This window comes from Ptiloglossa arizonensis, chromosome 3 (genome assembly GCF_051014685.1).
Source record: "Ptiloglossa arizonensis isolate GNS036 chromosome 3, iyPtiAriz1_principal, whole genome shotgun sequence".
Classification (NCBI taxonomy): Eukaryota; Metazoa; Arthropoda; class Insecta; order Hymenoptera; family Colletidae; genus Ptiloglossa; species Ptiloglossa arizonensis.
In genome coordinates, this window is record NC_135050.1 from 1,987,453 (window position 1) to 2,001,367 (window position 13,915).

General features: G+C 35.4%; 1 protein-coding gene across 6 annotated transcripts in view; it reads left to right on the forward strand.

The window, feature by feature from the left end:
* Positions 1-13,915, forward strand: part of LOC143144832 (uncharacterized) — a 115,465-nt gene that overhangs the window by 36,634 nt on the left and 64,916 nt on the right. For 5 of the 6 annotated variants that reach the window (XM_076307636.1, XM_076307639.1, XM_076307641.1 and 2 more), the window contains 3 exons: positions 4,390-6,112; positions 7,961-8,123; positions 8,414-8,620. In XM_076307636.1, coding sequence (XP_076163751.1) covers positions 4,390-6,112; positions 7,961-8,123; positions 8,414-8,620 — 2,093 coding nt within the window. Of the gene's footprint in view, positions 1-479; positions 1,435-1,521; positions 1,716-4,389; positions 6,113-7,960; positions 8,124-8,413; positions 8,621-13,915 lie in introns of those variants that run through there. The other variant, XM_076307638.1, reaches the window with a different exon arrangement.

Sequence of the window (13,915 nt, forward strand, 5' to 3'; positions counted from 1 at the left end):
ATAGTGAAAAGCAAACGAAGCATATTGTTCGCGAATGATGTAACGTCAAAATGATCGAATTACAGATTTAAATTTGATAATATATAATTTGATATTAAAATTTTACATTTACGTTCCACGTTACGTAAGTTCGAAAAACTATCGCGGTCGTAAGGAAAAATATTTAACAAAAATATAAAGTTTCACCCGAAAGGACATTAACTCTTGAATCGCTCGACACATTAATTATCGATAACACAACGATATATGTATGTATACGTATCAAACGTCGCGACCTTGGTTTCAGGATCGAAAATATTAATTATAAAAAATACAAACTACTAAGTAATAAGTTTCCACTGTCGTAGTGTATTTGTTAATTTACTTCGAATTCGTTTCTTCCTTCTTACTAGAACAAAGTTAGTTCTCTTTATTTTCCCTAGACCGCATTATATTTTTCAGTCGATTACTCGCGTTGTACACCGCAGAACCAATATCAAGGTCGAAACGTTCGATGAATATTCTCAAACCATATTTGTTCGGACCGCTATCGTCGTCCTATCGATCAAAACTACTTCATTCAAAAATAGAAACTCTACTACAACGTAGCGTGTAGCCCGTTAGAAGTGTTCCAGGTAAAATATCATAGACGAACTTGAGAAGAAAAAAGAAAGTTGAATTCGCAAGGGAGAAAGTCCGAATAACGCGAATCGTGGTAATTAAAAGAAAGCCTTGTCTTTTACGGCTTCGAAAAATTGCGTAACAATCGTCCGTGGTGTTACGCGCGATGTGGTTCCTTTCGAAAAAGAAAAAGAAAGGAAAGGAAAAGGAAAGAAAAGAAAAGAAAAGAAAAAGAACAACACGGGGACGTTAAGTCAGTCAGCGGTGCGATTAATCGCCGATGACTTTGACACTGCACGCGATCGCGAGTGTGTTACGATTAAACGAAGCGGTTAAATTCTCGTCGGGCGAACGTTGGCTCCGGTGGTCCGCTTTTTGTGCACGCCGCTGTACAGGCCGGAGGGAGACAGTCGAACAGATATAGGAACACGTCGAAAGGCGAGCGCGGGCGCACTCGTGAAATCAGTCGTTCGCAGTCTACGCGAGTGTGACGGCGGTGTGCGGTGGCGTCGCGACGCCGGCGCAGTTACATCGATCGATCCTACCGTTTCGCTGCCTCCCGCGGCTGGTGGTGGTGAGCTACACCGTAGTCGAACAGAAACGAACGGGTAGAAAGAAGAAACGGGCTGCACCAGACGAGGACAGACCGAAAGGGTGAGGGAGATTGGCAGAACGAGAGGGAGGTACCTACCGAACGGAGTGAGCGGGAGAGAAAGGGACAGAGCGAGAGAGACGAAGGGAGAATCGACGGGTATTGGTGCGCGCGTGTCTTTTGGCGACAACGCGTACAGCGGAACGTGCAGGATCTCTGCGAGGTGACAGATTACGGGGAAGGTTTGTTTCGAGCCGAAAAAAAACAGCTCGACGGTTTCGGGCGCCCCGGTGTCTCTCCCCCGGTTTAAAAATATTCACGCACAGCAGCGCGGTGCAGGATGACGGCGTTGCGGATTTAGAAGAGAGAAACGTAACCTTCCCGCAAGCTGGACGCCGGGATCGATTGTAATACAGTCTTCTTAACAGCCGGCCGACACTGGCCCGAAGACATGGATTACCGGTCTGCTGGCACCAGGTGCGAGGATGACTCCCTGGAGAACGAGAAAGGAATCGGTGCTGCGGTAAGGGATGCATCCTTCTATGTGCTTTGCGCGTTCGTACCGTACCTAACTTTAGGGACACGACATCACCGCTGCTTTCACGGTGTTGCGTTCCTACCACGATTCGAAACTGTTCTCTCGGGGGAGGGGGGGTTCGTTTATTTTTTAGCTAGATTCTTCCCAACCGCTCTACCGTCGTCCAGGTTGCCATTGTCACGTGTTTTTTTCTCCGATACGTAGGTCTTTTTCACCCGCCGTATTTACAACGAAGATTAGCGACATCCGTGACAGCACGCTAGGAGGTTCATGCATCAAAACAATAAAGATATACGGCAACATCCACGATTATTTTTGGAATGTAAACGTAGAGGCTCCAAGTCGAGCAAATATAATCGACTGGACGTTGTAAATGTCGTGATTAAGAAATGACAAACGAATTTCCCCGCCTGTGGGAAATCGTTTCAGCGAATTAACATTGACATCGTATCGTTACTCAATTGTGCGCAATGCGAGAAATGTATTATAGCACGCTGCGCGGCTACGGAATTTTTTATGTATGTAAGTCGGTGATTTTCTTTCTTTCGAATAGCGATATTTGTAATACCGTGGAAACGATCTAGTTCGACGTCGATGGTGTAGATTTGTGTGTATTTTTGTTATTTATTTATTATTATTATTATTATTATTATTATTATTATTATTATTATTATTATTATTATGTGGTATTGTAAGTAGGATTTCTTCGTCAGGGCTGTTTTATAGATAGCTTCGTGTCGCATTCGGCTACGAAAAGCAGTGAAATTAGTTTATTTGGGAACCCAGTTGCTCTATTTCTGGAGTTTGAATCGGGTTACTGCATGTTTTTGAACTATCTTCTGTGTGATGTTATCTGTTACATATGATCAGCGATAGGTCACAATGCGACGATATATCTACCGATACGTTGTATCGAATCAAATAAGCGCGATATCATCGTTCCTCGATATTCTGGATAGTTGATCGTCGATGTCTGGCTCTCTTTAATTAATATTATTCGATCATCGAGGTACGACTCGATATTAAAAAACATTCGCGTCATGTATTTTAAGCACGCACGATTTTACTTTATAGAATTTTAATTCACCGAGAAGAAACGAAAATTGAACAAAAAATGCACTTGTAAATGTTCGATTGAAAATCGAAGACGTCTCGTCTCATTCTCGTTCGATGTAAATGATAAAAAAAATATAATTTTTATATTTTTACGGAAACAACGAACACTATAATATCAATCTGTGCCCTATTTACATCTCGTTGTTTTCGACACGAGTGTACCTAGTGTTGCGTCTTGCGTTAATTCAATTTACCGTCGTTGAAAAATAGGAATACAGAGTAAGTACTAGTTGAATTACCCTACATTGTCCGAGCTAGAAAGTATTATTTGAATGGGAACACTCTTTTAGTACGTAAATAAACAGAGCACTACCGGTACTCGTCTCTGTAGGGTATTAAAGCCAGAAAGGGTCGAGTCGATATCTGGGTTACCATCGATTCTATTGCAAATTTATAGGCAAGAAAATTGTAACAACTTTTGTTGTGTTCGTTTTCGTTGTAAAGGCAACGGTAAGCACAGTATCGTATATTTCATAGTTTGGCGCCCCCTCACGATTCCCACATCCGGCAAGAATTTTGCAATGTCATCCAGTTTAGATTTTAAGCCGTGTTATCGTACAGATACGTTACAAGTTTCAGTACAATTGCCTCGGTTGTTTTCTCGTGATATGGTTACAAATAGATGAACAAACAGAACTGCATTCTATTTGTTAAAAAACACTTATCGACACTTGTAGCACATGTGCAATAATATTACTGATCTACAAAGTTGTGCAATATAACGCAAGGAAATTATTTAATAAAAAAATACGGTTATACAGCTTTCGTTATGCTAATACGTATTATTTAATAAACTAATAATCCGCAGAACGTTTATGTATAATAGCGATAAGTATTGAATCGATACTATTCGAATAAATAGTATCCTTTGAAACGAATAAAGATCGTTGTACGGTAATTTTGTTATTTGCACGATGAATAATATTTAACGAATTCTCGCGTCTTTGATCGCTACAGCTACGATGTTAGAGCAGAAATTATAACATCGATTTAATTCAAATGGATGTTACAATTATCGACGAAATTATATAACGAAAATGCTCTCTAGAGTTACCCGTATAAAAATCAATGCCAAATAAACAATTTTCAATCAAATTTGCGGAAGACTCTTTAAAAAATAAGCTTAAACCATAACCTTTCAGAATACACAGCAAGTTTACCGTTTGAAGTAAAATTAGTTACATCGCAAAAGCTGTATTCACATCTATTGAAAAGAAACACAATTACTTAACGGCCAACCCGATACATTAACCGAGATAATTCCTATCGAAAGCACTGGTAACCGCCTTTAAGCAGCAACGAATTCGTAACCGTGGGTTTCGCAATTATTTCTACAATTAGTGTACTTTCGTACGAACCGTGTGAAAGGTAAAAATAACGATGTTAGTGAAACGACTGCGTAAAAGAAGTTGCACGTTCGTTTTATCGATCCCTAGATGCTATAAGAGAAAGTGAAAAGAACGCAAAGTCGAGGCGCTAGTAAAAGATTCCGTAGATTCTTGGCGTTCTTACTCTCGTGTGCTTTTCTTTGGTGATGTTTCAGAACGACCATAAGGGCACGAAACGCGGCGGCTCGCATACACGCGGCACGGCAATGTCATTTGGTTTTCGACGAAGACCGACCTCCGGGATACCGATGCCGATAACAAACTATACGACGGAATCGAGTCTTCTGCATCCACGATCGAAATCGGCTGGCCCGGAGCAGAATCGCAGACGCGACGACGAGAATACCGGCGTGATGCGTAATTCGTCTTCGGGGAGATCAACGCCTCGGCTGGCACCACCTAAGAAAGAGTCCAGCGGGATCGCTATCAGGACGAATCGCTTTGGGTACAGGCAACCGCAAGCTAAATTTACGAACAAGGTTGGAGATATCTGTAACAGTCATACAGTGAGTCATTACAATCAGGAAAAGATGCAACAACAACAACAGCAGCAGCAGCAACAACAACAGCAACAACATCAATATCAACAAGAGAATTTTACCAAGCAGCCTCACAGGGTGGTGCAGGTCTGCAACGCAACACCGATGACAAAGATCAAGCAGTCGCCTGTACAGAATACAACCACGTATAATAACATTAACTCGTCGTATATAGATGGGAATCGTAGACCGTCCGGTATTCCAGAAGCGTTTGGCAGGTATACACTGCACACTAGTCACCTGCCGTTACCTCAGTACGCTGTAAGAATGACCGACGCGAACTCGAAGATTGCGAAAACCGCGGCCAATCAAAGCAGAAAGGTCTCCGCGGCGTCGAAAAGTTCCGCGAGTTCGAAAGAAGGATCCAGCACGGAAGATTCCGGCATCGGAAGTCAACAAGGTTGCCCGGGAGAAAGCGACTCGAGGGGTGTGGATTATACAGACGGCTCGCTAACGAGAAGGCGCGGCATCGGTAGACCTAGGAACCTAAGGATGGTCGTTAATGGAAAGAGTTTCGATGTCAGGGACGTCAGGGATGACGATAGCACGGTCACCGAAATATCCGTTATACCGTTACCGAAAACATTCGCGGCTGCTACCACCGGTTTGGTGCGAGAACGAACGACCCAGTATCAAAGAATCGTCAACAAGGACAACAGGTACACCGAGTCGACGACATCGATGTCTACCACGTCGTCGGAGGGTTACGACGAAGGTTTGGGCGAGGAAAAAGTTTACAAAGACAGATCACATTCCGAGAAAATTCCTTCCATTAAGTCCGACTTCAGTCCACCGAGTTCGGACGATCCTGAATACGGTCACGGTGAGGCCATGGCCGATGAATATTCCTTGAGCTCCAGCGACGAATGTCAACGTTCCACCTCCGTACAAAACTTGCAGACTTCCACGAACACGGCCAAGAACAACGGATCGGTACCGAAAACCGCTTTGCGTTCCGTGCTTCTTACCATCGAGGATCCCGCATTTGCCGCAGCTGCGGCCACATCGACTTCCATGATAGACGACGAAACATCTCCTGTCGATAGCCTTTTCGACAGTTTGACAGCCAGTATTACACAATCGGACGCTAAAGCTGCGAAAAAGGAGCACACTGCGGAGCAATCCGGGAACGACGACGAGAGCCCTGGAACGCCAACGAACGCTTCGAATTCGTTGAGTCTATCAGAGGGTAGAGAATTCTTCGACGATGAGATTGCAGATCAGCCTGGACTTGTTTTCGATGACAATTCGAGAGCCGGGGCCGAGACACAATCCGCTATGACTAGTCAAGTGGTCACCGAGAACAGCCACACATTGGTCGAATCCAGTCCTAAGACAGGTAAACATTTATTTCTGCAGATATAATATTTTCCATTGTTTCGATTAAACATCGTCGACGTATTTGTTCAAGCTTCGAATAATGATTGAAAATTTATAATATAAAACATATGTAGAATGCTCGAAAAGCACGTACAATACAGGCTGGGACGTAGCTTGTTTTCGTTTAAGTGATGTCTTGCTCGAAACAGAACACACGGAATTATTCTTGTACAGTGATCGATGTGATTGTCTGCACAGGTAAGGGTTATACGGAAAAGATTTTTCGCGCAGAAAATATTCCACAGTGGAAACGATTTTATGGTACAGACGGTTGAGAAGGTTTCGATCAACTTTGTTTCTTTAAATGGAATATTACACAGAAAGTAAAAACAATTTGCGTTAACAAGCGATATGTATGAAACGTATTTAAGAAAAATTACTCGTTTCGAAATTAGAAGATATTTTCTCTGGTTAAAGATTATCCGTGTCCATAGATATATTAATAAACATGGATAAGCAAACCTTTTACTTTTGAGATACAACCACTTTAAATTATAAGAGCCTTAATAGTTTCGAAGTAGGAGTAAAGCTGTTGGAATAGATGCTAAGAAATCGTATTAATAAGCATATCTGACCTTCTTTCGGCGTAAGCTTTTCAGGAATTTTAGAAATACATGGACAATACGTGCAATCCAATTAGAAGTAAACCAGAAGTGTGTTAATTATTATGCAAAGAACAAACGTGAACTCAAAAAACAAAAGACTCGCATACCCTTATTTATCAGGTTCTTTTTCTTAGTTTTGAGACATTGAATACGTTTGCAAAGAACAAAAGTGAACTCGAATAAACAAAAGAGTCGCATACCCTTATTCAACAGGATCTTTTTCTTAGTTTTGAGACGTTGAATACGCTTGTAAATTTTTACACTCGTTGAAATTTATCCAGTATTCAACGACACGAAGGAAAATTTAAAATCAACTAAGCACATACGCGATGTATGCAATATGTATTGAGACATTTTCTGTAACAACGATCAATTAACACCTTCGCGTCAGATGACTCATTATTGCGTCAAATTGAAAACTATCATTGATGACGAATTTTTGCGTCAAATTGGAAATTAGAGAAATTTGATAAAGTCATGTATGGCCAATCAGATTGCTTAAATAGAATTTTCACTAATATAAATAACTACGGTGTAATAACTAATATTCTACAATTATTAATAACTTTCGATGATTTTTTATAATTATTATATGTATACATTGAAGGCACCGTATTGAGCAAACGTTTTCAGCTTAACGTACCCGATACAAAGTCGTTAAATACTATTGTTAATGGTCATGGATCAGTGTGCTAATTACGTATTTGTTTATCATTATATTTAGCTCAGAATAATCGATAAAGCGTTACGTATAGGTTTCAGATAGGTGTGCGGTTTTCTTCGCAAATATTCCAAATTTTAAACTTCAGTTTGTCTCGACAAGATGTATTTTTAGAATTACTTGTCTACATATGTGCTTAGGATTTTGATTAACATTGTCTCATAAGTCGCTGGGTTTGTTTTAAACGCGGTAGTCACCTCCCACGTAGTAAAACATGAGATTCTTTTGAAAAAAAAAAACGATGTTGATCTTCAGATCTCTGTAACGTCTCCGTCAAAAAAATATACGTTTCCACTGTAGTATGTCTTCTACAAACTGAATAATATTTGTATGAAATGTTTCACCGTCTGGCTTTACACTTCGAAGATAATCACGTCAGTCGTTTTATAAGAATCACCGTGAATATTTTAAACAAGCATATCATTACATTTGATTCTCTTTCAATTTTATACATCATATTTTGAATTATTCATTTTTTCAGGTACAGGACATGGAAAAAACGCGACAAACAGTCCTCATCATGGTAAACGAATAAGCCGAGCTGGCAGCGTCGACACTTTATCACCATGTGAATCTATTGCTTCTGATGATTTAATATTGGACTATGAACAGAGCGATGCGAGCTCCTACGAGGAACAACATCGGTTGGTATTTTATTTTTTTTTACTTAATTAATTGCCTATTTTATTATTTTATTGTTAATTTTCGCCGTAGAGATGGTATTTTGTAAATTGAATTGAACCTAGAAATGTTCTGAAATTTATGTTATGAATTATTTTTTACGCATATATACGTATGCACTTGCGTATACGCGTGCAAAGTTTGTTTCATGAATTTATAAACACCTTGCACAATCCTTATACTTTCGATCGGTTGTTATTACTAAGTATTAAAATCAATACTATTGTCTATTAAAAGTTATTGTGTATTTTAGGGTAGATTCAAATACCGCATTGCAAGATATGGATGATGCCACTATTCTCTCCGAATTGGAGGCCCAGGGGGAAGAAGTGATGAGGCAGTGGACTTCTTTGTTGGGTACATGTCAAACGTTGCAGCAAACTAATAATTCCAATACAATTAATAACAATGTGAACAGTGGACCGGCCAATAACAATAACCAACCAACCAACGAAATAGGGTGTGTATTTAAAACTTTTGTATGGCATTTAATAATTCTAATCGCTTGTACTGATCATGGTTTCACATAATGCATGTTTCTATAGTAGATATGATTGCATTGAGAAAAAATTATACTAAATCTTATCTTTTAGACATTGATAAGTAATACGAATAATCGTTTCGCCGCTTTGAAAATCATTTGAGAATTATTCTTGAGTATAGATCAGTGTTCCCATGACTATTGGTGTTAATGTACTTCAAGGAACGCACAATTGTTTGTAGCTTGGAAAATGCTTTTTTGTGTTTCGTTTTATATAATTACGTTATATGTTGCTTCGCTGTTTGTTATTATACACGTTAATGCGTAATACCACACGGTGTAAATATGGGTATTTAAAATGTCGTGTTTTATTTCGTTGAAAGATTCAGCATAATGTTTAAGTAAATAATTAAATGTTGGCCATAAACACTTAATTCGCTATTCCACATCTGCTTTGCGTATAATACATTTGACAACTTATAAAAATGATTAAAAACGACATTTTAGAATTAATTACGTTGTGGTATGGAAACTCGTTTGAAGTTATAAATTTTCTAACTACTTTAATACGTGTACAGTATTCACATTATACGAAGTATAATGTATGAGATTACGTAAGGAAGAGTTCAAAATAGTGGTTATATGTGAAAGAACAATCAATGGCAACATTATTATTATTTATTCCACATGGTTCGAAAAAGTTCGAACGTTAGGTACTTTTAGATTTGTAAAAATTTATAAAAATAATATATTCAGCTTTACTTTAGAATGGAAAAATGATAATATTTAGAATAAGATTTAGCAAAATCTATGTACGAATTAAAATTTGTAAGGAAATTTTAGAGTATACTGAAGACAATTTCTCAAAAAGAAAGTAGAAATATTAACAAAATTAACACATTTACTAGAGGAAATAGTACATACGTCTTACTATTATCCGAAAAGTTTTCGTTTAATTTCTAGGATTTATAAGGTAAGTTGTATAATATTACACATAAATGTCGCAAACTGTAATTATTAATTGCTTTTGATAAGCATATCATAAAGAATTATTTTCACATAAGTTTTGCAACAAAAAGTTCTATTTACAAATTTTTATTTACTGATACTTCGGCTCACAGACAGTTTAATATAAAATACTTATTTACCCTTATGTAGGTATATCGGCGATAAATTAGAAATAATTTTAATATAATACTCTTATTCACTTTACTGTCAATTATAAACATTGTGTTTTTTGTACAGTATATGAATATTTATATTAGAACTTTTTAAATACATTTTCAGTAATTTTTGATCAATCTAACAAAATTAGTAATATTTACGTAATTAATATTTGTCTTCATATAAAATTTTCATTAATTCTTATATTTACTATCTAATATTTTTTTTTATAAGAATATATAAATATGCGGCAACCGCAAAGATTGACTATTATAGAATATTTCTATTTTTATTCTAATAATAAATTCTAAAAATCTTTAGAAAGAAGTAGTGAGATTTTTAAATGTGGTTACATTTTAAACTATAGAATCTAAAATTAAAAATGGGGAATACAATTATATACTTATTAAAAGATGTGTGAGTCAATTTTAATCATACTAGTAATACCTAAAAATAACGTAGAAATTATTCATCGCATAGAATGTTAAATTTTATTATTTTATGTTCTTCCATCATTTTGGTTCCGTTACTACTATTATTCTTTTTTATTGTTATTATTATTATTATTATTATAATTACGCATATTGTTGATATTTGCTATATCTATCTATTTTTCCATAACAGCTGGAAATTTAGATATTGCATGAAATAGATTTAGCAAGGATATTAACGATATTCAGTGTTATTGTCGAGTATTCTTTGTATTGTCTAACAGTTTTCAATAATTAGGGTATACTGGAAAAATAAAAAGCACTATAAATTTAATTCCTAATTTTATCGGTTAATATTAGCATTTCTCGCGACCACAGAGATGACTCGGTTATTCTTTTCTGATCGCATTACACATAAAACTAATTTGTAGATGTTAATTAGATGTGTCTACGAGTATTGCTATACTATTTTTCAATATAACTTCTTAGCTTTTGATGAACTTTTTGCAAATAATTTTGACGAATAAATTCCTTAAATTTTTGAACGAATCGAAAAAGAAATATCTATTTAAGTCCTTTTTGCGGTGTTAGGTGTATCACTTTTGATGCATGATACATGTTTATTACCTAATTTGTTCGAATTCACACCGTTTGAGGGGAATAGGCAGGACGAATATCTATCCCCTTTTTACTGTATGCTGCTAGTTGTTATGTGAATGAACGTTAGATGGTGTTACCATAGCTGCGCCATGTAGATGCGCAAAATCACTAAGCTGCCAGTTGTACGATGGCAACATATAACCTAGACGTTATAAGTTACACGAGTTGCTATGAATAATGCGTCAATAACTCCGCGATATTTAAAATTAAAAATAGGTTAACCAACGAATAAAATATTATACGGGTGAATGTAGTATCTACATAACCAAATGTATGCTTTCTACATATTAATTATATGTACGTACACATAAGATAAATGGTTATATATTAAAATATTTTATATAATTATAATATGAACTCATTTTGTATACAGCTATTATAGTTTCTATATACTTATTTCTTTAATTACGTAATGAAATGCATATATTACTGTCTAGATTCATGTATTGGAATGTACTCTTAAAATGCAACGATACGTATTTACTTTAAATATCACGGAGTTACTGACACAGCATTGTTGTTTTGTAGCGATTCATGAGACTCATTGCACATACATTAATCGCGTCTGGGTTAGATGATTAGACGAACTACTCTATCATGTGGTCGACAGCATAATGATTCTGCGCAACTACTTCGCGCCGCTGCAGTAACGTCATCTATTGTTTCATTTGCATGACACTAGAAGCGTACTGCGAAGAAGGAGCAGGTGCGTTTAACCTGCTGTATTCCCCTCAAATGGGATGAATTCGTGATTCAGGGTGTGTTCGCTTGGCTTGTATAGAATATTTTTATAGGAATTTCTACGATTTTTATGTCCATATATAGATATAAAAATGATTAACCTTCTAAACAACAACGATTAATATCAGTGTCATTAAACTTAAACATATAATATGGTAAGAATAATATGCACTGCATTTAATAACAGATATTTACTCATAATCTTCAAACATAAACGTAAATATAATAATATTTACATTTAACAGTCTTTAATTATTTATACATAAAATATATATTGATAAACATAGGTATACGTAATGTAAGTATGATTGGTCTAACACTCCTCCCCGAAAATAGATTCAGTAATTAGTACTAAAAATTGATAGAAATTAAGGATAATTATATTTGAAATGTATATGCTGAGTTTTACTACACAAATATTTATTAATTAATTATGTTATTTTCATCTTAGAATTACTTCCTTATTTGTGAAATAAGTTTGTTATTATATTTTATATGGGGATAATTATTTGTATTTATTTCATCTATTTTGGAAAATTTATCATTTCAAATTTCTATTGTTCACGAATTTCAAGCAGATTAAGAATATTAATATTTATATTTAAATTTTTGTATGCTTCATTGAAAAGATAAACATGTACAAAAGAAACAAAGTGTTTTTATAAAACTGAACAAAACGGAAATTACAAATTTTTGATAAAAGTTAAAAATTGAGTTTCAACTGGAAATTATTAGTCTTTAATGCGAATACTGACGATATAATTTTTAATCGTCTCTTGTACCCAACTATTTACGTTTTCAAACGACCAATGAAGACAAACTTTTTTTTAGAATTGTGTATGTACCTGGATTAAATACAATTACTTTAACAAACACGTTTGTGAAATACGTCAGAGTTTGAGATATGCGCGAGACATTGTTCTATGGAGAATATTCATCCGCATAAAACTACATATGTCTGCATTCCAGACGTGCAGACTTCTGTTTAAGTGAGATATCACACCCGTCAGAATGTTCATTTCAAAATCAATAACTCCGTAGAAATGACTTCCATATGCTTATATGAAATTGATGCTGGAAACTTCTAATTATGAAAAAATATTAGTGTCGAAGAGATGTACTATTTCATATTATTTATATTCTAATTAAATATTGTTCAATGAATTTGGATGATTAGTTTTGATTATTCTCGAAGCTAAATATGTAATTTCATTACTTTCACTTATTTGAAATATTAATACGATGTATTTTTTTATAATCTTTATAGTTCAAGCGAAAGCTTAAAGACACGCATACCACCTTGAGCGATTAAATTAACATTACTTGCCAATTATTGAATCTTTTATAATTAAAACATTTTGACGTATCAAAAATATAAACATCTCTATGTTCTTGGGTTTCTTAATTAATGTTTTGGGGAATATTGGATCATTAATCTGTACTACTATTTTTACGACTCGCTATAAAATAGTAATGCTCGTTGAATCAATTTAAACCAGTAATATTAAAATATGAAATTCAGAGAGTCCCATTTTAAACTTATTGTACAATTATTTTTAAAACTATTGATTATTCAAAGAAACGATTTAGAAATGTATCTTACTCTGAAGGTCGTCTTGTGGTAGCATGATTTTGTTTCAGGTTAAGATACTTTCAAAATTTCAAGCTTAGCCCGTTTTTGTTAAACTATACTCAGTTTTGTAGCTACACGTCTGACTTATACAACGGCAAATCCAATTATCTATAGTATGTGGGTTATGCAAGGTTATTTAGGAGCAACAAGTAGGGTGCTTGTGGGATCTGTTGAATGCTATTTCTTGAGCATCGAATAACGAAAACAATATATAGGTATATCGTTTCCAATAAAAACATCAAGTCTAGCAGTTCTTGATTTGGGCTTATCTAAATAAAGAAATTTACAAAGAATAGCTTACTAAACCAGATAATGTAAAAATCTGAATCATGCAAAATGTTTGGTAGGATGTAAGAATCATTTAGAACATAATTAATTAATACATTGATGCTCAACGTCGTTGCTTTAAATTTGAACGTTAAATAAAGTTTCGTAAGTCATTACGAACAAAATTGTGCAAACTGTAGGATAGTATTTTCAAAATCGTGTAAGTTTGAAATTAGAAACATTTGCTTAAATAATCAATCATTTATTAGGTAATTGCATGAAAAAATTAAAATAGGATACTGTATATACTCTATAATTATTTTTATATAAATATTTTATATTACATATTCTCAGCATTGCTTCAATTAAACTTGTGAG